This window comes from Cannabis sativa, unplaced genomic scaffold (genome assembly GCF_029168945.1).
Source record: "Cannabis sativa cultivar Pink pepper isolate KNU-18-1 unplaced genomic scaffold, ASM2916894v1 Contig3, whole genome shotgun sequence".
Classification (NCBI taxonomy): domain Eukaryota; kingdom Viridiplantae; phylum Streptophyta; class Magnoliopsida; order Rosales; family Cannabaceae; genus Cannabis; species Cannabis sativa.
Genome location: NW_026870039.1, coordinates 2,519,092 through 2,547,041, shown reverse-complemented (window position 1 = coordinate 2,547,041; position 27,950 = coordinate 2,519,092). Strand labels below are relative to the sequence as shown.

The window sequence follows — 27,950 nt, the reverse complement described above, 5'->3', positions numbered from 1 at the left end:
TTCTTACACGGGCCAGAGAAACTCCCAAGTTCAAGCCCATCATTCACTTAGCCTTATCCAAGTCAGGGACATTACACGTGTTATAGATCGGTCCTTGGTTGGGCCAAGTGGAGCGTCCAAATTCCGCCGTATTTTTTTTTTTAATTATTATCGCGCTTATTCATTTGAATGAAAAAACAAAATATCAGAATTTCCCTCCTTTAGTTAAGACTCTTCCACAACAAGTTTCAACACACCAAAAACCCATTTCTCCTTCTGCTTATCTTCTTCTTCTTCTTCTTCTTTAGATTTAGAAGCTTCTGATTCTCATTCATGGTGTTACTGTGTTAGATTTCTTTCTTCTTTGCCTAGTTCTTGCTTTTCCCAGAAAGACATTTCGATTTGACAATGGAAACTACTCAATTAGTTCAACTATTTCACGGCGTCCGTTTCGTCCTCTTTGGATTCGACTCCATTAATGAACACAAGGTATTTCAGTCTTTTCATTTCATATATTGTTGAATTTTCTTTTCGTTATTTGGGTTTTGTTTTTTTCTCACCTATTTTGGTTGAATAAAACGTGTAGATTCGAACTAAGCTTGTGGAAGGTGGGGGAGTTGATACTGGGCAGTATTGCCAAAACTGCACACATGTGATTGTGGATAAAGTTGTCTATGTAAGTGCTCTTAAGTGTTTTGCTTATCCATTGTAATTGGATTTTTCTGTTTTACTTTAAGTAAATTGGGTTTATTTTTCTTGGTGTTTTCTTGAAATGGTGGGAAAATAAAGAAATAAATTCAGTTTTGTAACTATGTTTCAAAATTCATATGTTAGTTTTGAAATTTAAGTGGTCTAAAACCTTTATTATTTGTTCAGGATGATCCTCTATGTGTTGCTGCTCGAAAAGATTGCAAAACAGTAGTGACTGGTTTGTGGGTAGATCATAGTTTTGACGCTGGAATGCTGGTTGACGCCACTACGGTGAGGGTTTATACATTATTGTTTAGCTCTATCATGGTTGTTTGATTTTGGGTTTACAAAGGAGTCTGAATAATTTTTGTTAATTTCAGCTTATGTTGCATGACAATGTTCATTTAGAATAATTAGTCTGGCATTGATGAATTCCGCCTAATAGATCAACAGTGAAATGCTTTTTATCCATCACCTATGGTTGATACCTTTCCAAATTAAATCCCTAAGGTGGAGTAATGAAATAGAATGGAAGGAAACAATTTTATTCTATTCTTTTATTTGGTTTTATTTTAAAGTATTGGAATGTTAATTTTATTCTAGCTATGTTTTTATTCCTTTCAACCAAACACCACTTAATTGGGTGTTTGTTATGTGAGTTTGAGTTGGAAAGAATAGAGTTGGAGGGAGTAGACTTGGAGGGAATATGAAACCCATAAGCTTGAGGGGATTAACATTATCACTATTTTAATTTAAAAAGTAAGATTTACTTGGAAATACAAATCTCTTGTCATTCAAATTTAATTTGAATTTTACATTTCCATTTTCATTAAGTCTAAATCTCATACCAAACGCCCATAAGGAATACTAATTGAGATTTTCATATGTAGCTTGATTTTGAAATTTTATACATGCATTGATACTGAGTTTGGGTTCTCTTTAGTTTGTGCTAGTTTGATTGAGATTTAAGTTTTTGGGCAGGTAATGTACAGACCACTTAGAGATTTGAATGGCATACCGGGTGCTAAAAGTTTTATAATTTGCTTGACTGGATACCAGCGACAAGACAGAGAAGACATTATGGTATACCTATCTTTCTTTTCTTTTCTTTTCTTTTTCCTGAGTTCCGATTATGGAATTCTAGATACTTCATTACTTCAATTAATCAATTCTTTTGATTTTCTCAGAATATGGTTGCCTTAATGGGTGCACATTTTTCTAAGCCATTGGTGGCGAATAAAGTCACTCATCTCATTTGCTACAAATTTGAGGGTAATTATTTTTTTCACCATAATTGATGGGATTTAAACGTGCATGACACATATATGTGCCTTGCTTTTGTTTTTGTCAAGTAATCATTCTTTTCAATTCGCTTACACCATTTGTTCTCGGATGAATTCAATGTGCAACTCAAGAGGAGAAAAAAGAATCACATATATTGCATGTGTAGCTCTACGTTTTATGTTATGTATATTTCTTCTACAGTAATTCTCTTCCACTAAATAAGCCTTAAATAGCAATCGAAATTAATGAGACTTATTTGTGTAGGAGAAAAATATGAGCTTGCCAAGAGATTAAACAAGATAAAGTTGGTCAATCATCGTTGGCTGGAAGATTGGTATGTTTTAGTGGAATTCTTGGTGTGATCTAGCATCTTATCATTGACAGTGAATAACACAAGTTTCCCAAATTTTAGTCATTGACTTTTCTTCTTCTCGTGCTTCTTCTGCTGGCAGCTTAAGGGAGTGGGAAATTCTTCCAGAAGTTGACTATACCACAAGGTGTGGTGATCGTTAAAATATATTTTTTTCTTTCTCAATGTTCGGAAAATTATTCATTCAGCATATGTTACTTATTATTCGCTCAAAGACAGTTACCTCACTTTCATATGATTATCAGTTGCTTTTTTATGCGTACTTTTGTTCTTAGATCTCATTTTCTCTCAACAGTGGCTATGAGTTGGAGATGATGGAAGCTGAGGCAAAGGATTCTGAGGATGAGGTTGAAAATGCATCTCTTAGGCCATATGTAGTAGAAAACGTGCATAGAAGTCCTATCAATATAGCAACTAGCTTTCCAGAGACACATACGTCACCCAAAATAGCTGCAGAGGCGCCACATATTCTGCCTGATTTACCACAGTCTAAGATTCCTTTAAATGTCAATGCCACTGACGACAAGTTTTCAGTGCATGGAGAGGGGAAAAGAATGTCTCCAGCGTCAAGTTTGGATTTTGGGAATCAGAATTCTAGCATCCTTAAAGGGACTTACTACAGCAAGGAAATTGAGTCTCGTTATGAATCTCCTGATGGTAAGAATGCAAGGAATGACTGGACTTCTAATTCTCGGAGTGTTGACAGGGTTCCTTCTAATGAGAGGTTTGGTGCTGCAAGTTCTTCAAAGAAGACACCGAAGAGATTATCAGGTAATGAAAGTGGCTTTGAGAGAGACATTATGGGTGAACCCAAAGTCAATAATCTTTCATCCTTAGCGCAAGCAAAGAGAAGAATTGGCTCTGATTATGTTGACACACTACATTTACATTCTGGAGTTAAGCTAACTGATTTTTCGCCTCCAAAAGAGATACGAAATGGCTATGGTAGTCCCACTTTGCGAAAGGTAAATGATAATGTGAAATCATGCTTTAGGAAGAGTCCATCACCAAACAGTAAAATTCTTGGGCTGAGGTCAGCGCCTTCTTGTGATGGCGGCCATGAGACTAATGCTAGCCGAGCTCCTTTTGGTAGTGGATGCTCTAACAGTGTATTTGCAAAAGTGAACTCTGCAATTGAATCACACTCTACTGATGTTACCACTCATTCCTCTAAGTTAACTAAATCGCCACAAAGCGGCCTCCCTATTTCTGAACCTACAATTTCAGACTGCGGGCAGCATGCTCTTGCAAATGAGAAGACATCTCCATCCTTTTTCAAGAGTGTAAAAACATCCTTATCCTTCTCATCCCGTGGTCCAGACTTCAACAATTTTGTTAAGGAGAATTCTACGCCCGTGGCTCCCATTACAGGGGAACCCCAGAATGGTCAGCAGGATATTAAGGGTTCTGAAAGTAACAATGCATCCCTATCCTCTTCTAAGAGACTAAAAACGTCCTTATCCAGTGGTCTGGACTTTAACAATTTTGTTAAGGAGAATTTTACACCTGTAGCCAACACAAGGGAACCCAAGAATGACATGAATGATCCCAAGGGTTCTAATTCTAAACATGAGAAGACATCTCCATCTTCTTTCAAGCAAGTAAAAACAACCTTATCTAGTGGTCTGGACTTTAACAATGTTGATAAGAATTCTACACCTGTGGCTGCCATTACAGGGGAAGTGCAGAATGATCAGCAGGTTGGTATCGGTTATGAAAGTAACAGAGATCCAGATACTTATAACTCTAATGGCCCTTCTAGTTTGAACTTGGTTGAAGATGAGAAGTCAGTTACTAAACCGTTGGGAAAGAAGACGGGTTCAAAGAAGACATTGGGTACAAGACCGAAGAATGTTTCTATTGCTAACCAAAAGGGTTCCATTTACTTGGGCAAAAATAATACGTCCCAAAATAATGCAGCAACTTGTTTGAGTGGAGAAGAGAGTGACAAATCTCCTATGACCAAGAAGACTCAACTGTCTTCTCCTATTGTCAACAATGAAGCACCCACAAAAGCAGTGGCAGAACATGCTAATAGATCTCGAGATAATGCTATGCCTCAAATAGAATCTCTTGATGATGAAACAGAAGCTCCAGAAGAAAAGGTTGAGCAGTTGTGTGAGAATGTAGTCAACAAACAAAATGATAATGGGACACAGAAGAAATCTGCAAGCAAGCAGCATGTATCAAATGAAGCCATCACTAATATTAAGGAAATGACCTCAGAACAAGACAAGAAAGGAAATGAAACAGAGAATGCAGTGGATAGCACTACTTCTGTTCTGGTCAGACCAAGCTCAAAGGTAGATGGATTGAAGAGAAAAACGCCTAAAGAGAAGAAATCCACTAAGAGGAAAGTTCTGGATGTGGCAGATGTAGTGAAATCTGATGAACTTGTTAATAGCGAAGAGATTGAGCTTGAAAACAATGGTGGGCAGGATAAAGTGGAAAACAAAGCTGTTACAGGTTCTAAACCTAAACACCAAAAAGTATCCAGAAAAAAGAAGTTAAAGAACACTGTGGAAGAAGAGGAGAAGGAGAACAAGCCAACTGAAAGTGGTAATGAAAATGGAAGTCAAGCTAAAGAGCATGGAGAACAATCAGGTCCTAAACCAAAACCCCAAAAAGTATCCAGAAAGAAGAAGTTAAAGAACTCCGTGGAAGAAGAGGAGAGCATGCCAACTAACAGTGGTAATGAAAATGGAAGTCAAGATAAAAAGCATGGAGAACAGTCGGTTGTTCAATCTAATATTACACAAATGAAGGTTAAGGAAAGGGATTCAAACTGCAGACCTAACTCTTCAAAGGAAGAGGGAGGAGTTGCAAACAGTGTAAAAAATGAACCTGCAATGTTTATTTTAAGTGGACATCGACTTCAACGGAAAGAGTTTCAGAGTGTTATTAGGCGGCTGAAAGGAAAATTTTGTCGTGATTCGCATCAGTGGTCTTACCAGGCCACACACTTCATTGCTCCGGATCCTATTCGCCGGACTGAGAAATTTTTTGCTGCAGCAGCATCTGGAAGGTATATTTGTTGTTGTTTGTCTTTTGATTAATATGGACTTCCTTCTAGTTATGAACTTATAACCATTGTTTTAAAATCGGTCAAGGCGTGGCGCGCCTTAAGGCGTGGCGGTGAAAAAAACGATTCTGAGGCAACGCCTCAGCTATTGGACTTGAGGCCTATGCCTCACCCTGATGAGGCAGTCTTGATGCGTATGCCTCTAAGGCGATTCGTGTTGAGGCGTATGAGGTGCACGCCTCAGTCCTCACCAATTGGGTTTCATTTGTAATTGACTTTATGGGTGTTAGTTGGGGCCTTTTCTAACATAATTTCAATAGAGTAGATAGATTTAAAAAGTAAACCCTAAGCAGCTGTCTTCTTCTCCGACTCCCCACTCCTCCTTCCCCCAATCTCACCAGCTCTCTCTCTCTCTCCTCCCTCCTCTCTCTCATTCAGAAGAAGATAATGATGATCATTATGACTTCTTTGACATTTGAGTTAGAATGAGGAATATGTTTCTATATATGTTTAGAACTTTTACTATTTTCATAAGTAATCGAACCTTTTATGAATATAAATTATCATTTGAAGACCTAATTAGTACTTTTCATAAATTTTATGACTTTTTTATGGATTATGTGTTGTTTGTTATGAATTTTATGATATTTTATGAAGGTTTTCTGCTAATTTTTTAGGTGTAAACCTATTTTATTGTAGTTTTTCTTCGTTTTTTAAAACCTTGCTTATAACTCTTGTTTGCAACTGTCATGCAGGTGGATTCTTAAGATGGATTATTTAACGGCTTGTAACCAGGCAGGAAAATTCTTGGAAGAAGAACCTTATGAATGGTACAAGAATGGCCTTAATGAAGATGGTGCTATAAACTTAGAAGCTCCAAGGAAGTGGCGTCTCTTGAGGCAAAGAACAGGTCATGGTGCTCTTCATGGAATGCGCATACTCATTTATGGTGAATGTATAGCACCACCTTTGGTACGTTGAATTAACACAACCTATTGCATTTAGAATTGATAAGTGATTATGATCTTAATGCGTTTTCTCTCTTCGCCTAACATGTGAAGACCCTTTTTCTCATTAACATTTTTCACTTTATATGTATATGTATGTATAACTCTAAAACGGTGTTCTTCAGTGGAGTTGGATTTCAACCTGTCTTGTAAGTAGGCAGAATGGCTCACACTCTGGCTAAGAGTTTGAAATTAACATATATTTTTTTTTGTGTATTTTCATGTTAGCATTTCACATCAATTGGTTCAGATTGTTAGACCATTTACGATTTAAAAATCAATACTAAAGAGAACTAATTTTTTGCCATATGCAATGTTATCAAACAGGACACCCTGAAGCGTGTTGTGAAGGCTGGGGATGGGACCATACTCGCAACATCTCCACCTTACACTCGCTTCCTCAACTCAAACGTTGATTTTGCAATTATCTCTCCCGGCATGCCACGTGTGGATGCATGGGTCCAGGAGTTTCTAAAGCACGAAATACCGTGTGTGGTAGCTGATTACTTGGTGGAATACGTATGCAAACCCGGGTATTCCCTCAACAAGCATGTGCTGTACAACACTCACGGTTGGGCTGAGAAATCATTTGCCAAACTCCAAGAGATTGCAGAAGAGAAAGTTGTGGTGGAGCTGACACCACCAGATCACAAAGATGTACCATGCCTGGTATGTGGGTCTCGTGATAGAGGTGATGTGATGTTGATATGCGGTAATGAAGATGGTTCTAAAGGTTGTGGAGTTGGTTGCCATATTGATTGCTGTGATCCTCCATTTGAAGATATTCCTCAGGATGACTGGTTTTGCTTGGAGTGTATTAAAAGCAAAACCAGGGATCAATCTTCCAATAAAAAAAGGAAAAGGGGGACCTCTTCATTGAAGAAGAGGAGCAGTAAGTAGATGGATTAGATAGGTAGACAGATAGATATGTGTGTGTGTAACTTTATACTTCGTTTTGTATGGACTGTCTTCACTCTGCAGTCTTGTATTTTATTTCATTTAGACATTGTTTATATATTAGGTTCTCTAAGTACCTAAGTAACAAAATTGTTTAAACATGGCCCTTTTTTTTGGGACTGGTTGTTCACTTGTATCTTGAAATTTTTGAGCTTATACTGCCTTGGATTTGCAGTAGTGGTCGGTAATAAGTCAGTAATTAGTGCGAGGATGTAATTATTTATTTTTAATATCATGGTCTTATCCTTGTACTTGTTTTTTTTTTTTCAATAGGAGGAACGTATTAATGTTACTTTGTAATTTGATATGAGGACAAGTATTAAATATTAAATTTAGGTGGTATTTGGTTTTTTTTTTTTGAAAAATGCGTTTATAAATAAAATAAAATTGGAGTTAGACCTCATGGTCATTACAAAAGATATTAACAGGTATAGTAGACATTTCTACCATGCCCGTAACATTGTTGGCAAATGCCCATTTAGTCACATTATGGGTCGCGTAGTTACAATTTCTAGTTATATAAGAAAAATTACAATTAGTCATAAAAGTAGAGAGGAGTTTGCAATGACGCACATAGTTCTCAATCCCCCAAATAGAGTCATCCCCTCTTAGGTTCTTGATAACAACATCAGAATCACTCTCCACTAAAACAAAAGGATGATGTAATGAGACCGCCGTCTCCATGGCTAAAAGACAGGCCGCAGCTTCTCCAGTGAGTGGGTCAGTGAATTGTAACCTTTTTGCCGCCACCCACAAAACTGATTCATTATGGTCTCTCGCAATCGCCACTGCACACATAGTCTCACCTCCTACTTTGACATCGCAGTTGATTTTAATCCAATCTTTCGGAGGCGGAGACCAAGCCTGAGTCTCAACAGACTGTGGAGGGGAAAGAAGACAGGAGCCATAGTCTGTGTAACAAGACAAAATAGAGTCAATATAGTGTTTAATGTTACCCATTGAATTATTATGTACCTTGTCGTTGCGGGCCCTCCAAATCGTATCTACCACAATTGAGGCGTAGAGGAACAGCTCATCAGTATCAACTCCTCTTGATTTAAGATTCCATAGAAAAGTAACCCAGTCCCACATTCGGGCTCCTGAATCCAGCACAGGCATAACCCCCCAAGGAGAGGATCGCCAAAGGTGGAAGGCAAAGTTGCAATACAGGAACAAGTGCTCTGTGGTCTCCTCAGCCTCTCCACAAATAGGGCAGGAAACCTCCTCAAAACCCATTCTCTTAGCAAGAGGGGCTCGTAAGGGTGGCGCATTGGAAAGGATATTCCACCAATGGACCTTATGCCGCTCCAAAATCTTTGAGTTCCAAAGTTTGTTCCATAGTGCCGGAGCAATGTTGCACATAGGAGCCCGATCAAGGGCTTGAATAAGATATGCAGACTTGGTTGAAAACAGACCATTTGATTCTTTTGTCCAGACCCATCTATCCCTTCCCTGACCACTCGGAATACCGCCTCTTAAGATGTTACTAACAGTTTCCTGGTCAAAAAGGTTGTGGAGCTTGGGTGTGTCCCAATTCCCGTCAGGTAGCAGTAAATCCGACACTTTCTCCAAGCCCCGTTGTTGACGATAATTAGACTTAGGGTAAAAATCCGTACCGTGGATAACCCAAGGGTCATCCCAAATACTTGTCTCTCGCCCATCGGATAATAGCTTGCACGCCCCTTTTCTTAAAATCTCTTTTGATCGCACCACATTTTTCCAAAACCAAGAATCGGAGCTCTTAACCTCACAGTCAAAAAACGGTTTACCCTTAAGGTACTTAGATTTGAGAACATTACAGCATAGCGACTCTTCCTCAGTAAGCAGAGCCCAACCCCACTTGGCGAGCAATGCCTGGTTCATCTCCACAGTCTTTCTAAATCCAAGCCCCCCAAGGGACTTGGGAAGGCACAACTGGTCCCAGGCTTTAAGATAGATGCCTCTATTACCTTGTTCACAGCCCCACAAGAAGTCCCTCACCATACCATCAATCCTAGATGCAAGCTTTTTAGAAAGCTTTGTCGTCTGCATCGTGTAAATAGGCAAAGCAAGTCCCACCGATTTGATCAATGTAGCACGACCAGCCTTTGATAACGATTTTAACTTCCACGCATGGAGTTTTGACACCAGATTATGAAGAATGAAGTTAAAATCTGCATCCTTTTGGCGGGATCTAAAAAGCGGGAGTCCCAAATAGTTTATGTTACCCATTTCACAGTTCAATCCCAAAGCTTGCCTGATGCCTCGTTTCATACCATCACTTGTGTTACCGCTAAAGAAAATGGAGGTTTTGAGCTTATTAATTCTTTGACCAGACCAATCACAAAACTTTTCCAGGCAATGCCACATACCCCTTGCTTCATCAAGGTTTGCCCTGCCAACAAGGATCAGATCATCGACAAAGAACAGATGGGAGAGTTTGGGGCCCTCTCTGCTTAGCTTTATACCACTTATGGTACCGTTATCAAGGGCGTGCTCAAGGATGCGCGAGAGGATTTCAGCAGCCCAGATAAAGATGTACGGAGATAGGGGTCTCCTTGTCTAATGCCACACTCCGGGGTCAAACTGTTAAATTTCCTTCCATTGAGAAAAAGGTTGAAGGAAGTTGTTGTGATACACTGGCGTACCCAATGGCAGAACTTGTCAGGGGCCTTGAAACTACGCAAAACGTAGTCAATAAATTGCCAACTCAGTTTGTCGTATGCCTTAACCAGGTCAATTTTGATTGCAAAAAACCCTTCTTTCCCTTTTTTTCTCTTGAAGGAGTGTATGATCTCTTGGATTAAAACATTATTATCTTGGATGTTCCAGCCCGGGACAAAAGCTGCTTGAGTAGGACAGATCAATCTGGGCAGGAACACTCTGATTCTATTTGCAATGATTTTCGAGATTACCTTATAAATCACATTGCACAAAGGGATAGGTCTGAACTGGGATACTTTTTTTGGGTTGGGGACCTTAGGAATGAGAGTAATATTTGTAGCATTAAAGCCTCTATGCATATTCCCTGACTGGAAAAAGTCCACAACTGCATCGCAGAAGTCTTGTCCCACAGAGTTCTAATAGTGTTTGTAGAAGAGAACTGGCATACCATCCGGACTCGGAGCCTTCAAGCTTCCCATAGAGAATAGCGTTTGTCTAATTTCCTCGTGACCTGGGATGACCTCAAGCTCAGACTACTCCAAAGGGGAGAGATGATCATGGATTAAGTAGTCTAGGCTTTGTAGAGGGCCCAGAGGCGGGTTTTTGAAAATGTCACCCAGAAAACTAGTAAACTCATTACCAATATCTTCTTTATTAGTTATCCACACACCATCCTTGTTCAAGATACTATCCACCGAGTTTCTTCTATTACGGATCGTGGCGGAAATGAAGAAAAAATTAGTACACTTATCACCATCCCTAATCCAAGAGACCCTAGATCTCTGTTGCCAGTAAATTGCTTTCCGCCTTAAAGCCTCATTAAGCTCTTTCCTCACCTCCACCTCCGTAGCCCAATTTCTTTCACCAGCAAGCAAACTCTGGACAGCTTGTAATTGACCCTCCAACTTAGAGATACAAGAATCCAATTTGCCAAATTGCACCCGATTCCAGTTACTCAGGGCCAGGCGGGTCGCACCACCTTTCTTAAACACTCTAGCAGGGGCCCAATCATGTGAAACAGACCCCCACGCTTGATCCACCACCAAGGAACTACGAGGATCCCTTGTCCACCAAGCTTCAAAGCGGAAAGGCCTTCTGGCGTTAGAGACCGAAGAGTCGGTATTAATAAAGAGGGGCCGATGGTCAGAATTGCAGGTGGTGAGAGACCGAACGACCGTCTTAGGAAAGATTTGCAGCCAACCGTTATTTACTAGAGCTTTGTCCAGGGCTGACTTAATGTGATTAGCACCGTCTCTATGATTGTCCCAAGTCATGATATCTCCTTTAATAGGCAAATCGACCAACGTATGACAGTTAATCAACTCCGAAATGAAGGGGATAAATTGATCCCTCCCCTTGGACCCAACTCCCTCCGAGTTGCTAAGAACAAAATTTACATCACCTAAGATTAACCAAGGGCCACCAAATCTTTCACCATTAACCATCAAGCTAGACCAAAATTTCTTCTTCTCATGGAAATACGGGGGACCGTAAACACAAGACAACAGCCAGGGACTCCTTGCAGGGTCAGAGTACACAAACCCGGTAATTTGATTTTTAGAAACATTAATACTTTCAAATTCAAAGCCCTCTTTCCAAGCTAAAATTAATCCCCCCGCACATCCCACTGGCGGCACAACAATATTATGATAAAAGTGAAGTTTCTTAAGGGAACATACCAGACTTGAAGCATCCACTTTTAGTTCGGTAATGAAAATGAAATCAGGATTGCACGACCGAATTAGGGCTTTCAACTCCAGAACTGTAGAGGTCTGCCCTAACCCTCTACAGTTCCACGCTACGCCTTTCATGGCTCCTGTGGAGGAGATAAGACATTCTCCTCCACAGGGGTTTGAGAGTGAACCGATAAGCTAGTGCCAGAATTTTCAAGGCCCAACTTAGTTGATGACCCTATATGTGCCTTTTCTAAGTGCTTGTTGTCACCACATGGCTTAATAACTTCATTTAAGCCTTCACTAGGCCCAAATAGGCCCGACTCATAACTATTATGAGTATCTGTCACCACCATTACTCCTTCTGGCCCACCAACCTTATAAAAAGGAGACCCATGCCCACAAGAATAGGCCTTCGTCCCTTGGCCCACATCCTTTAACATATTCAAATTTTTTGGCACATTAGAGGACCCAGTCAAAGATGGTATCGCTATAACAGGAACAAGACCAGGCGACTTTTTCCATTGCAGAATAACGTTCTCCTCACCATTACCAGATGAAGCAAAATCCAATACACAATAGACAGGCATGGGCATGGGGAACCACCCCGCTTGCTTCTGGTTACCACCGGCACCAGGATCATGGGACGTCGCCATCAACGCACACCTCTGACGACGAACAAGTTTAGAAGAAGGGCCCTTAACACCACCAGTTGAAGAATCAGCAACGGCCGGAGTCGAGAACAAGTTTCGTTTATGATTCGGAGAACCTCTGGCCGTAACAGTTCTGGCACTCGAGAAGACATCCTGGTACACGGATGAAGGCTGACTTACATAGAAAAAGTTGAAAGTCTCCTTTTCCATGCTCTCCAAATGATCCATCTTCTCATGACTCCGTCAACACAAGAAACCGTTTCATATAGAGAAAACAGAGCATATAGAGAAAAAGATTTGCTCCTCCAACAACAGGCCAAGGCGGCAAACTTAATCAGCAAACACAAAAATCTAATCTTTAACAAAAAAAAAAAAAAACACAAAAATCTAATCTTTAACAAGCCTATCACTCTATCTCTCTTTTCCGCCTCCCTCTCACTTAAAAAAGACACCATCTATCAGCCCAACCACATTCCCAATTCCAACACACTCTATCTTCTTCATTCACCCATAACCAGAGTAACAAACCAGGCATACATAGAGAAAGTATAAACCCCAGAATAACTTCAACCACAGTCTCTCTCCGTGGAAGGAATCAACCAATTACTCATGACCCCTACTCTCTCTCTCTCTCTCTCTCTCTCTCTCTCTCTCTCTCTCTCTCCACCCTGAGACGTTGGTATTTGGTTAGATGATATTAAAATATAAAAATGAGAATGAGAATAGAATTAAATTTAGAATGCATAAAAAAAAATTAGGTGAATTACCTCATGTATTATTTTTTTTAATTTTTTTTTAAATTTATGGTTTGGGGTTCTAAAGTGGTTGCAGGGCTAGTTGCAATAGAGGTTTTATACGATTTTTTGTTGCAATTTAGGTTGCAGCGCTCGTTGCAATAGGAGTTTCTATGCAGAATTTCATAAAAATGCAAAAAAAAAAAAATTTATTTTGAAGTGTAAAAATGAAAAAATTCTAAAAAAATATTATTCGTGTTTTTAAAAAAAATGCACGTGACATTTCCAATTAAAACTTAATTGATTAAGGTTTGCTCAAAAGCCCTACGAGATAATGGGCTCAGACTACACAGAGGGATGGGCTTCCAAACCATTCGAGATATAAGATATTTATGCTTGGAATTAGATGTTTTTGGATCCAAAAGAGTGCATCGTCCCATTTAAAATGTAGTCAAGACCCTCTGAATGGGTGATTGGGATATATCTGGAAGGGCTTTCCAAGTGACGTTTCGGAAGCCAAGCTAAAGGTTTACATGGTGATCATCTGACACCGAATCCCGCTATATTAGGAGGTTGTCCCCTGTGTCACCCTGGGAATGCGTGTACCACAAAAGGGAACATCCCTTTTGTCCTACGACCATTATTCAGACACTACATTATGTAAAGGAAGCGCGTGCACAACACTTGTCAACCTCAAGTGGTTCCCTAGCCATACGAAGCATAACAACCCCACGGGTTGGGCCTCAGTCCATGGGCCCTAAGTAAGTGTATTTTATATAGGAGTGTTTATCAAACCGCTCAAATCGCTTAAATTGCTCGCACTGCAAAAAAAAAAAATTATGTTTGAAATTCTTTGCGGTGAGATTGCAGTTTGAATTTTTCCTAACCGCGCGGTGCGGTGCGGTCGCGGTTTTAAATTGTTAATATGCGGTTCAAACCGCATCGCACATTATAAAAATACTAATTTTTAAATTTATTTAGGTCCAATATGTGAATGTTCAACTCAAAGCCCACTAATTATTGTATTGTTGAAACATAATTTTTTTTCATATTTATTTTCAAGCCTTATGGTATTTTTGACAAGTATTGCTCAAGCTTTATTGTATTTGTGATAGTTTAATTATTTGGTGATTGTCCAAACTGCAAAAACCGCAAAAACTGCACCGCACCACACCATTTTTTACAGTGCAGTTTCTGCGGTTTTTTAGTTTCGCGGTGCGAGTGCAGTTTGAGAAATTAGAAAAACTGCATGTGCGGGTTGGTTTGAAAAAATGGTCAAAAATTACACCACCCGCACCGCGAACACCACTAATTTTATGTATTTACCCCATTAGTGGGCCAATTTTACATGTAAACCCTAGTAGGTCACGGGTATGTCCATACTCGGGTTCTAGGTTATAAATACTACATTATACCCTCATGCAAAGGGTCAAAAATTCATGTTGTTAACAATATAGCAAAGAGCTAGATTTTTAGCTTGTCAAGAACATTGGGGGTAATACTTTAAGGTTTTCAGCCCAATATAACTCATTTCTAGACTAGGGTTCATTAATACCCGAACCACGTAAGAATCTTCATCTCCATTTCGTTTATTTGATTCATTTTCTTAGTTCTTACTTCATTATATTCAGCTTTCAAAAATCTTGGTAAATATTTTTGTGATTTCATTAAGAGATGATGAAAGATTTTAAGCCAAATTGTATCTATAACAATTGTGGCTACTAGAAATGTTGTCACTAAGCCCATCGCCCATGGTCAGGATGCCATCACTGACGTGTAAACCCACCTCCCGTAGTGCACACCCAGTCAGGCACTATGAGAGACGGGGAAATATCCAACGCTGGTGGCTATCCAACCAAGAATGCCCAACATTAGGAGAAATTTGTCGATGAAAACCCCATTAACGACTACGAAACAGATGGCTACAAAGAAGACCTTGAGGGCGAAGGTGGTGGTGAGGATGATGGCGGAGACGATGGTGAGATTAAAGATAGGTATTACTGTTAGAACTTGTTTTACCAGGATCTAGATTTACTAACATGTATGTTTAATTATAAACTATAATCTAACATCCTAAATATGAATTTCTTAAAATTAATAAAATAAACCTATATAAATTTATAGAAAACCTTACATTGGTTGTAGAAGAATATAATATTTCTTTCCGTTCAGATTTTTAACCCTTGATTCTTTTTGGCGCAGAGTATAATCAATATCTAAACATGGATCTTCTTCAATTGGCAGAATTCTACACAATCTTCCACAAAGGCGTGAGTACTTAATTGTGATATATAATTTGGTTAGTATAGTATACACATATATATATATATATTTGTAATTGTGATATATAATTTGGTTAGGGCATAAAATTCTAACAGTTTTCTCTTGCATGAATTTGGAGAAGAATGCAAAGTCAATTGTTGAAAAGATGGGGACATTCACCAAGGGGGATTTCGATTTTTTCTCTCGAAAAATTTGAATTCAAAGTATGAAATGGGAAAAAGTGGTGAACTGAAGTGTTTCACCCTATTAATATGGGAAGAGGTGACGATCTATGTGCCCCAAGATTAGTGGCTCAAATTGCATTTGAGAAAACACAAGTTAATCCAAAGGTCTGGGAATGGAAATGTCAGAATTTAATGTGGCATTAGAATCAAGGAATTCTCAATTGTAACATTCGCCTAAGTACGAGTGCTAACATGATTCAGCGGTCAACATGCTACTCTAGGCATCACGTGCTTTCCCAACGTGCATGAAGTTAATAGACCAAGAAGTTGGTGCAACTTGTAGTTCGCTAGCTGAAATTCAAAGGTCCATAGTTATCCACAACTAAAGAAGGCAAAAGTTGGAAAGATCATCCCCTTTTTAAATTTCCCACGTGTCCATAATGATCCAGATAGAAGACTGCAAGCCTTCGCAACTCTTGAGTTTAGGAAGCTTGTGGGTAAATATTATTTGTATTTCTAGAAGGGAGGCACGTGGCATTTTCAATCCAAAATTAATTGATTAAGGCCTGATTTAAATCCCTACGGAAGGGAGGCGCGTGGCATTTTCAATCCAAAATTAATTGATTAAGGCCTGATTGAAATCCCTACGGAAGGGAGGCACGTGGAATTTCCAATCCAAGACTATACAGAGGGATGGGCCTCCAAACCATCTGAGATATAGGATATCTATGCCCAAAATCAAATGTCTCTTTGGGTTTTATGCCCTAAATAAAACTCATTTCAATATAATCAAATTTACTTATTAATATAGATCAGAAATAACATTTAATGTTGCATAGTTCACATGATTTATTTCATGATTATATGTACATAATGTATGAATTCGTCTGAAATCCTTTTCACATACTTGATCCTGTTTATTGTGTTGTCAAAACATTGGAAAGTAAACATGACTATGTGAATAAAGTTTCCTAGATTTGTCAGACACAGGGTTTTACTGATATGATAATCTACAACAGAGTTTACTTGCATTTGGAGAAATGTTATGTTCTTTCCAGAGCATTGGTTAAAGTAAAGCTCAGGTTGGATGCATGGAGTATGCATCGGAAGGGACCGATATTGAACTTTGACTTAGATTTATTAAACTTACCGTAATATCTATTCAAGTCAATATCGCCTAGTTGATCCTAGATCAAATGATCTTAATCCTGTTATGATTAGGCTCAATCTCAGGAGGCTATTCGTGTTCTTTGATTTGTTAGTTAAGCCTACTTTTAGGTCAGGGTGATACGTACATTTTGGGAAGTGCAATTGAGTGGGAGCGCTAACATAAACATGGAATCTATAGCTTCTATCTGGCGAATAGTAAGTAAAGGATGATCTCCTTCGAGCTTGACCAAACGAAAATAAATGGTGGAGATCTCATTTCACATAAGCTGAAATATCATTTATACGGGGTTAAGTGTTTTAAGGATTAAATACATTGTAGGGTGTAACAGTAATCTAATCCCTTTACAGTGTAGATCATTCATATAGAGGATCATTGATCAAATTAGGATTATAACAATGGATAACTAATAATGTGTCTATATGGTGGAACATATAAAGCATTCTATATACTGAGAGTGCAATTCTAAGTTCTATGCTTGGATTTAACGAAGAATTAATAAGTTAGTGAATTTTAGTGATAAATTCTTGATCTACTTATTGGAAGCTCGGTTATATAGACCCATGGTCCCCGCACTAGTTGAGATAATATTGCTTGTAAGACTCATATAGTTGGTTTTGATTAATCAATTATTATTCTCAAATTAGACTATGTCTATTTGTGAATTTTTCACTAAGTAAGGGCGAAATTGTAAAGAAAGAGTTTTTAGGGGCATATTTGTTAATTATGATACTTTGTATGGTTCAATTAATAAATATGATAAATGACAATATTATTTAATAATTATTTATAGTTATTAAATAGTTAGAATTGGCATTTAGATGGTTGAATTTGAAAATTGGCATTTTTGAGAAAATTAGATGCAGAAAAGGTAAAACTGCAAAATTGCAAAAAGTGAGGCCCAAATCCACTAAGCATGGCCGGCCACTTTTGCAGGGAATTTAAACTGATATTTTCATTATTTTAATGCCAAATAATTCATATCTAACCCTAGTGGAATGCTATAAATAGATAGTGAAGGCTTCAGGAAAATTACACTTCTGATTCAGAGAAAAACCTGAGCCTTCTCTCTCCCTATCTGGCCGACCACTCCCTCTCTCTTTCTTACCTCTTGAATTTCGAAATTCTTAGTGTGAGAGTAGTGCCCACACACAGCAAGTGATACCTCAATCATAGTGAGGAAGATCGTGAAGAAAGACTTTCAGCAAGAAGGAGTTTCAAAGACTAAAGAATCAGAGAAAGAGATCCAGGTTCAGATATTGATAATGCTCTGCTACAGAAAGGAATCAAGGGATAGATATCTGAACGAAAGGAGTCATATTATTCCGCTGCACCCAATGTAAGGTTTCCTAAACTTTATATGTGTTTATTTCATCGTTTTAGAAAGTTCATATTTAGGGTGTTAATCAACATACTTGTGAGTAGATCTAAGATCCTGGTAAAATAATTTCCAACATCTAGATCCAAAGGGGCGCCTCCGCCCACATAAAATGAAGTAGTCATGACCCTTCGGATAGGTGCTTGGAATACATCCAGAAGGGCTCTTTAAGAAATTCCTTGGAAGCCAAGCTGAAGCTGACGTGGCGATCCTTTAACATTGAATCCCACCGTATCAGGGGGTTGTCCCCTATGTCAGACCCTGAGAGTGCGCGTACCAATAAAGGGAACATCTCCTTTGTCCTACGACCACTATTCTGACACTATAGTACGCAAAGGTGGCGCACACACGACACCTGTCAACCTCAAGTGGTCCCCTGTCTTACGGAGCACAACAGCCCCACGAGTTAAGCCTGAGTCCGTGGGCCCCAAGTTAGTGTATTTTATTTATTTACTCTGTTAGTGCGTCATGTTTACATGCAAACCCTAGTGGGGATCCTAGCCTATAAATACTACATTATACCGTCATGCAAATGGTTGGAAATTTATGTTGTAAACACTATAGCAAAGAGCTAGGGTTTTTATCTTGTCAAGAACATTGGTGTAATACTTCAAGGTTATTCAACCCTATACAACTCACTCGTGGACTATGATTTATTAATACCTGAACCATGTAAACATCTCTATCTTTATTTCTTCTATTTGATTCATTTTCTTAGTTCTTACTTCATTTTATTGAGTATTCAAAAATCAAGGTAAATAAAAATTATTAATTTTTTTGGGAAATTATAGCAAATGTCCCCAAAACATAGGACTATGTTAGTATATGTCCTCATTTCAAAAAATTGTAGCAAATGACCCTAAATCATAAGACTATGTTAGTAAATATCCTCATTTCAAAACTTGTAGATAAATGACCATTTTAAACTATTTATTATTTATATTGCCTTTTGTCATATAAAAAAAATTATTTTTTTTTCATTGTTTTAGAATTAAAGGCAAATTATTTAAAGATTATGGTATATCTATATTAGTTTTGTTAAAATCTTTTTTATTTAAAAGTTATGTCGATTTTTTAAATTTTTTATGAGTTGTTGGTATATAGATTTTGTCGAACGGTACATTTTTATTTTGTTATATGGTATATTATTATTCTTACATGATATTTATTTTTTATTTTGATATGTATAATAGTAGTATATAATTTTATTAGCATAATAAAAATATTTTAATGTATGTATATAATTTTATTGGCATGTTATATATATTTAATTATTATTTTTTTTTATATATTTTGATTGTATGATTATTTATTTTAAATAATATTTAATTAGTTTTTATTTTATTATATACAATGGTAGTATATAATTTTGTTATCATGGTATGTATATTTTAATTGTGATATATAATTTGGTTAGTATAGTATACATATATATATTAGTAATATATATTTTTATTATTATTATTTTTTGTATATATATTTTGGTGAACGGTATATGTATTTTTTGTTATACGATATATAATTTTTTTTTAAATAATATTTAAGTTGTATTTTCTATTGTACTTTTGTTGACATGATATATAATTTTATTAGTATCCTATATATTTTTATTTTTATTTGTTGTTATTATTATATTTATTTCTATTATAAGTTATATATTTTCTGTTATATGGTGTATAAGTTTTATTGTATAGTATATTATTTTATTTTATTATACATAAATTGTGATACATAATTTTGTTAATATGATATATATAATTTTTTTAATAATATTATATTATTTTATTTTATTTTTTATTGTATGGTATATGATGTTTGTTGTCTATAGTATATCATTTATTTAAGATGATATTTAGTTTTCATTTTATTATATATAAATTTTTTGGTATGTATTCATATTTTAATAGTGATATATATAATTTTGTTAGCATGGTATATATATTTTTTGAGTATTAATTTAGTATTGTTATAATTTTTTTTGTAATATATAATTTTATTACTACGGTATATTAATTTTCAGTAATACGATATATCAAATACTGTTGTATATATTTAATGATCTAATATATTTATTCATTTTTGTTACAATATAATAATATGAAATATTAAGAAAATTATATAACTTAAATTTATTATTATATATATTTTAAAAAATATGTGACAAATGTTTTTTTATAATTTTTATGAGCTAATTTAATATATTTGGTCATTTTCTTAATTTTTTTAAAAGTGACATTTACTAACTTAGTTTCCAAATTTATGACCATTTTGTATCTCAGCCCATTTTTTTCTTCATCTTTCATCAGAATGTCTTTCTTTTCATGTCAAAATAGAACATTCATTCTACTAAAATGATAGAAAAATTATTTTATAAGAATGACATTCTAACACTTTAAAATATAACCTAATAAAAGAATATAATAAAAATTAGTAAAATTTACAAAAATATTAGAATTTAGGTTAACTTTTACAAAAATACTATATTTTTATAAAACAACAGTAAAATAACAATAACAGTGAAAACTTAATATAGTACACAATATTTTTGAAAAAAATTCTGCCCCACCATAAAAAAATAAACAAGTTAAAATTTTTATATGTGGTGTAAATAATCCTAAAAACTATTTCTTTTCCATTCTATTTTATTTCATTACTTTGAACCAAACCCCACCTTAATTTCAAGTGATTAAATTCAATTGAGTTGTAAAGTTTTTTTTTTTTTTCTCTTTTTTAGGTGAGCTGAGTCCACCAAAGTTACACTCTTTTAATATACCAAGAGCCGAAAAAGATCAGCTGAATGCAATCGTACGAAGGAACAACGCCCAATTCAGAGGCTACTCAACCTCGACTTCCACGAGGCCTTATGTGAACCACATTTAAGATACAACTTTTTAAATATTTTTTCAGCTAATTCACATTTTTTGTATTTATTTTTGAAAGGAAAAAAAAATGATGTTTTTATGAGTAGTAGTTATGGTGATAGTAATCCCTCGTAAATTTTTTATTTTGTGTAGTCTTAATTTAGTGGTCATTAAAAGGTAATAATGAAAACAACGTTTTAGTACAATTTTGGGTCCAAATCGTTCGTACTCTATTGCTGTGAAGTTGTTGGGCCCAGAAATTGTTGTGAATAAGGCTGCTTGATGCCCACCAAGTCATATTTCACATACGTGGAATCCATGTTTACTGGACGACACGACGTTTTGCCTCTGCAGATTCAAACAAAATAAATTCGAGTAGAACAAATATATGTACTGTAGGGTAATAGTTTCCCAATGATTTCACATGTTATATATAAATATGTTCTTGTTTAGTTGAAGAAAAAAACAAGTATGTCTACTCTAACAGCATTTCAAAAAAATATAGTGTAGGGATTCTATCTAGCTAATTGGTACAATAATTTCATTGTGAAATTTGATTTTTCATGCTCAAAATTCAACAAGATAATAATAATAATAAAAAAAAAAATCTCTAAATTGAAAAAATTATAATATTATTGCATTTTAACTTCTATCATTCTCTTTCATTTTTCAGTCGCACATATCCCAAACCTAAAAACACTCGGCCCTGACCTCTCTCGTCAATGCTCCCACTTGAATTCGATCGGCTCCACTCGCTCTAATCCTCTCTCACTTGCGCTCTCTTTTGTCTTCCATCCACCCCAACAATAAATAATATTTTTTTAATTAATATTTTATTTTGAAAATTAAAAAAATAAAAATATTTTATAAAATTACTTTTTATAAAATTATTTTTAATTTTTAATTTTTTAATTGAAAATCAATTTTTTTTTTAAAAAAAAATTACTTATAAAATCTTTTTAAACAGTTTTTTTTCTTGATCAATATTTTAAGACTTTGAACACAATTTAGACTTTTGAATCCAGACTCGAACCACGACTTAGGACCCAAACCTCAACCCGAACCTCAAACCTGGATCTTGACCTGGACGCGAACCCGAATCCCGATCTAGACTCGAACCTCAACTTGAATCCCGGACCCAGACCTCAGACTTAGACTCCTAACCCGGACCCAAAGCTTGAACACGACCGGACCTGGATCCCACCCCAACCCCGACCCAAACCACAAACCCGAACTTGGACCCCGATCCTAACCCCTACCTTGACCCGAATCTCGGACCCAACTCGAACCCGAACCCGGATCCCGGATCCAAACTCAGACCTTGGACCTGGACCCGAAGCACGACCTCGGACCCTAACCTCAAACCCCAGACCTAATCCCAACTCTAGAACCCAGCCCCTGTCCTCGCCTTAGCCACAGACTCGGACCCCGTCCATAGACCCCGGCCCTAGTCTCGGCCTCAGACCTTACTTAAATAATATCAACAAATAAAAATAAAAAAAAAATTATAGAACACACTTTTATTTTTTGTTTTTAAAATTGAAAAACAAAAGTGACCCCAACCTTGGACGAGGAGCCCAGATCCCAAACTGAACCCAAACCCAGACTCCAACCTGGACCCAGACCCCGTCTCGGACCACGGACCCAAACCCGAACCCCTACCCAAATCTCGAACCCGAACCCGAACTCGGACCTGGACCCGGACCTCAAACCTCAGACCTCAAACCCCAGACCTAGTTCTGGCTCTAGACCCCAGCCCCGAATCCGGACTCGGCCCCGGCCACGGGCCCCGACCCCAACCCGGACTCGGCCCCAGCCACATGCCCCGACCCCAACCCGGACCTAACTTAAATAAAATCAACAAATAAAAATAAAATTTAGAGAACACACTTTTGTTTTTGTTTTTTATTTTTTTTAAATTGAAAAACAAAAGTAGTTATAAAGCACATTTTTATTTTTCAATAATAAATTTTAAAATAAAAAAAATTACTTAAATTTTTATGATTAAATATATTTAAAAATAAAAGTTATACCAAGAGCCACCTAAAATTATTATTATTGTATATATCTTTTTTTTAAGGGAATTATTGTATATCTCCTTAAACTATGAAAAATACGTCGAATACCATCAAGAACATGTGAAACTTTTTCAAAAGTAACAAATCTAACATGTATGTATTGATAACCTATCGAATTCCTATCAAAAGTCATCGAGATTAAGGCCAAAAACAATACACATTTCAAGACCATTGAATTCTCATCAAATAAAATCGAAAACCTATCAAATTTTTATCCACATATGCTTTGAATTCATATTATGGGAAAAAAAAAATAAAATAAATGTAGAATTACAGTCTCACCCAAACTCAAAATCAATCCTAAAAACTAAACAACTCTACTCAAATTTGATCCAAGAACAGCAATCAAACAACATTACAAAAAACTGTTACTTTTAGTGACAAATTTATAGTCACAGCATAATTTTTTTGTGACTAAATGTGACTTTTAGTCACAATAAACTATTAGTTGTGACTAAAACATAGTATTTACTTATAAGCTGTCACTAATTTAGTTTTAGTCACAACAAATTGTAATTTTTGTGACTAATACTTTTAACCATGGACTTTTTACTCACAACATAGAAATCATGATTTATAATTAGTCACAATTTTTTCACTTTTAGTTACAAGTTTTGTTGTGACTAAAAGTAAGATTTTTTGTAGTGCAATCTAGAACAATAATCAATAATCGATTTAAATCAAAAAGTTAATCAAACAAATTAAATAGCTTTGCATATGGAAAATTCTCAATGGGTTTCCGATCGATCGTTAGGCGGATGGAGGCAAAAAGAGAGCGAGAGTGACATAGAGGACAAGAGGGGGCGAAGCTGAGTGTTTCTGAGTTTGGTGCGTGCAAGAAAGTGAGAGAAAGAACAATAGACAGAGAAATAGAGAAGAAGATCATGTTAAAATGCTTGGGGTATTTTTTGAGTGTAGCGTAATGATATTTTTACAATCAACTAATAATTTATAGCTTAAAGGTCTTGGGTTCGAACTCATGACCTTTCCCTTTTCCCATCCATCTCTCTCTCACCACTAAGCTAGCCTTAGTGGCTTAATGCCTAGGGTATTTTTAGAAACAAGGTAAAACAAATAGCATGATATTGTAATAATGTTATTAACTTGGATTTTTTTTTTTCTTTGTTATTTGGTTGCCTTTAAAGCATAAGAAAACAATTTTTTTTATCTGATATATTTAGGCTTTTTTTTTTTTTATAAAGCAAATGATATATTTAGGGTTGGAGCATTTTTAGATACTAAATTTAGTTTCACACTAACATTAAATTTAGTATCAAAAATTTATTTCGTTTTAACTATAACACTAAAAACAATATTTATTATTATATTATAATTTTAATAAAATAATAATATTTTTTACTATTATTTTAATTTATTAAAATTATCACAATTATTATATTTAATTGATAATTTAAATAAAATTACTAATTATTAATTACATGACTTGTAAATTATTAAAATATTATATTGCTTGTAGTAACATAAATTAAAATAGTACTCAAACAGTCTATATCACATGCGTATAAAAAATTTATATGTGTAATAAACTGTTTGAACCTTATTTTTGGCATAGTAATTTTTTTAAATTTTTTAAAATTTTACAAGATATTTTAAATAACTACAACATATATGACCATAAAAAAAGTCGTTAAAAATTTCTCCTAAATGCTGAAATAGATAGAGGTACATCGATACACCTCTATTAGGGATTGTATTGTAGAATTTACAATAAATATATATACACATATATATATAATATTATTTATTCAAATATATATAGAATATTATTGGAAAATTTTACAATGCACCCCTAAAAGAGGTATATCTATATATTGCTATCTATTTTGTCTTTTGAAAGAATTTTTTAGTTCAATTTTTTCCATGGTCGTGTACGTTGTAGTTTTTAAGACACCTTGCAAAATTTTGAGAAATTTTGAAAAATTTAACACGCCAAAAATGTAGTTCAAACAGTATGTTGCACGCGTGACTTTTATTTTATACGTGTACAAAATAATTTGTTTGAATATTATTTTTTATAGTATAAATTATTTTGAATTTCTCAAAATTTTGAAGGATATCTTAAATAAATATAACGTATATGATTATGAAAAAAAATAGACTAAAAAACTCTCTAAATATCAAAACAAATAGGAATGTATTGATGCACTTTTTTAAAAAAGCTGCCCTGTAAACGCTTAGGTCTAGTCCCTCTTTTGAAAGGGTGTAGTCTTTCACGCGGTGCAGTTGAAGACGATATTTCTTGGAGATTGTAGGGCGGTGGCTCGAGTTTGACGACAGTGCCAACGTATCGACGGCAAACCTCAAAGCTTGCTCTATTTTGTGAGGGGTTGCGGTTGGCCAGAGCTCCATTCGACAGGCTGTGCGAACAGAGGTGTGATTGGTTTGTGTAAGTGGTGAGCGGGATTTTTCTCAGATTTAGAGGACTGCGAGTTCTCAGTATGTCTTTCTGGTGTTCGATATGGTTGGTTTAACCTGTGGTTGTTATTGTGGTTTGGTTTTAGGTGTTTGAGTCTGTGGTTTGAGTTGTGAGCTGGGCTGGGTACAGGGTGGTGGTTGTGTATAAAACTGAATACTAACGGTTCTCGTGAGCTAGGAAAGTACAAAATGAGGCATCACGATGCCTTGATAAAAGTACTTAAACCTAGAAAATAGATAGATAATATAATTAACTATTCATACGAGTAAATTTAAAATATACAATGTGATAAAATCCTTAAAGTATATTCAAGTTTGCTTAAGGCAGATTATAACTGCAATTGCGAGGCAAAGTTTGGTAGATTACTAACTGCTTAAACAGGAAGATTACGAGCAATGGAGAAACCCAAAAGTACTGTATATTTGATCAAAATATAGTTGTTTACATTGTGAATAAAAACGCAAGCAAACACAATTGTATTAAGTTCAAATGAAAATAGTACAAGACATTTAAGATAAGAAAAAACCTAAAACTGGTTACAACTTTGTCTTTACAAAAATCCCACTAGGGGCATACCATTAAGTCATCTTCCTAAACCAAGGATGAGAGGGGAAGTCGATGAACTCGAGAAAGACCGTCTGCACATAGCTTGAAAAAGATCGTCTACATGTAGCTCGGAGAAAGACCGACTATACATAGCTTGAGAAAGACCGGCTACATGTAGCACTACAAGAAATGTCACTTTTACCAAAGACAAGCTAGCATCGCGCTGGTAAAAGTAACTTTTACCAGCGCATTATACAAACTACGTTGGCAAAGAGGTCAAAGTTTTACCAGCGTACATTTGCAGTGGCTAAAATTTAACTTTTGTGCGCTGGGAAAAGTCATTTTTGCCAACGCTTTTCATTTTATGCTTGCAAAAGTTCTAATACCAATATTGATTTGCCAACCCCCTTTTCCCAACACATCACAAGTAAATTCTATTTTACCAACACAATACCAACTTTTGCCAGCACAAAAATGTGCTGGCAAAAGTGACATTATTTCTTGTAGTGTAGAGAGCCTTGATCTCTGCACAGACCTCATTCCCCTCATCATCAGAAGATCCCATTTCCTGAAGCCGAGATCTTTTTCCTATCCTCAAGAAATTCCTCGATACCCGAAAGAGGTTGGCACAAAAGTCTTCGGGCCCAGGTTTGGGCCTTGGGTTGGCTAGATTCTCTGATAGAAACCGCGCCAAATTCCTTCCCATATACACATGAAACCATGCCAATCTTTCTCTGAAATTCTTCATCATCCTGAGGAGGACCTTTAAGATCGCTCACAAGATCTATACCCTCAGGGATCACTTGTGAGGATCGGCCATGGCAGGCTACGGGGTTCCCCTGGTTTGGATTGGTCGGAATCTCCTCAGTCCTGGAATCCATCATTTGCGGCTCCGGTAGAGACTTGATGTCTGTAGGAAAAAATGGAGAATGGTTAGTGCATCTGGGTATTATGAGTTTGGAAGGATGAACTTTTGAACTCAGAAGAGACATTTTGACAGGAAAGAGATGATCCATTATGAAAATAGATCTCACTAAAGAGCCAGAAGGTTTGTAAAAAATAACAAGCTTGAGCCGCCTTTTTATACACGAAGTCCAGTGACAAGAAAGCCAAAGATTGAGAAATCTATTGGTTGGAAGTTGTGCAAAATATGAAGAGACGATTCATAATGATCCTCGAAACTGTACACCACCAGAATTAAAGGATGCATTTTTCCTAAGAAAAGATTTTGATAAAAATGCCTTCTGTAATTATTAAAAAGCTCTTTTTACTAAAAAAAGAACTTTTTAAGGGGCAATTGTTTTACCCGAAATTCGGCTGGAGGACACATGTCAAGATAAAGGGAATGTGAATCGGTGCAATAACTTTTTATGGAATAACTCATTAATTACATAAGAGTCAGAGTATATTTGTAACCCGCTGACTGTAAAGTTTTAGGCGAGGAATCAATGTACAAACTGGCACTTAGTGTATTAGCAAGAAACCATACATCGCTAAATGCGAGTAGCGAGGCACCAGAGAAAGTGACACATACCAACTTTAAAAGTCCTTAGCTTGCAATAAGCAAACTAAGTGTAAAAGTCGGATCGACTCAAAGAACAAGTATGCGAAATGACCATCTCGCTATGGGAAGACTTCCAATAGCTTCATCCAACTAACAGGAGCGAGGCTCACGACCTTGGCGAGTCAGAAGATTTCTTTATAAATAACTGCGATCGACACAAAACATACATCATCGACCTTGGAAGGAAGAATGGCCCAGCTCGCTATTGGGATCACTATAATCAAGTTTATGTCAAGACAACTCCAAATTCAACAATTAAAGATGGTTTAATACACGACAAATTTGACCCAGTAAAAGTGGGAAAATCACAACTATACGATTTTCAAATCATAAACCGCATTTACATTTCATGATATGTAATTAAATCCCATGATTTTAAGCATAATTGCTGTAAACATATTATGGTCAACTTTGTAATTAATTGCCTACTATGTAATTAGAAATAGTGGCAAACAAGCT

General features: G+C 36.2%; 2 protein-coding genes across 2 annotated transcripts; one reads left to right on the top strand and one right to left on the bottom strand.

Moving 5' to 3' along the window:
• The first annotated feature begins 199 nt into the window (after positions 1 to 199).
• On the top strand, positions 200 to 7,560 carry LOC133033174 (BRCT domain-containing protein At4g02110-like). Its single transcript, XM_061107801.1, has 10 exons — positions 200 to 468; positions 566 to 655; positions 856 to 960; positions 1,651 to 1,752; positions 1,857 to 1,941; positions 2,218 to 2,287; positions 2,406 to 2,450; positions 2,619 to 5,348; positions 6,101 to 6,317; positions 6,680 to 7,560. The coding sequence occupies exons 1-10, from the start codon at positions 388 to 390 to the stop codon at positions 7,250 to 7,252; spliced, it is 4,098 nt and encodes a 1,365-aa protein (XP_060963784.1). The 5' UTR covers positions 200 to 387; the 3' UTR covers positions 7,253 to 7,560.
• A 2,925-nt stretch (positions 7,561 to 10,485) lies between these two features.
• LOC115715701 (uncharacterized) lies at positions 10,486 to 11,763 on the bottom strand. The gene has a single exon (XM_030644367.1). It carries the CDS (start codon positions 11,761 to 11,763, stop codon positions 10,486 to 10,488), a length of 1,278 nt encoding a protein of 425 aa, XP_030500227.1.
• Positions 11,764 to 27,950: the final 16,187 nt, after the last annotated feature.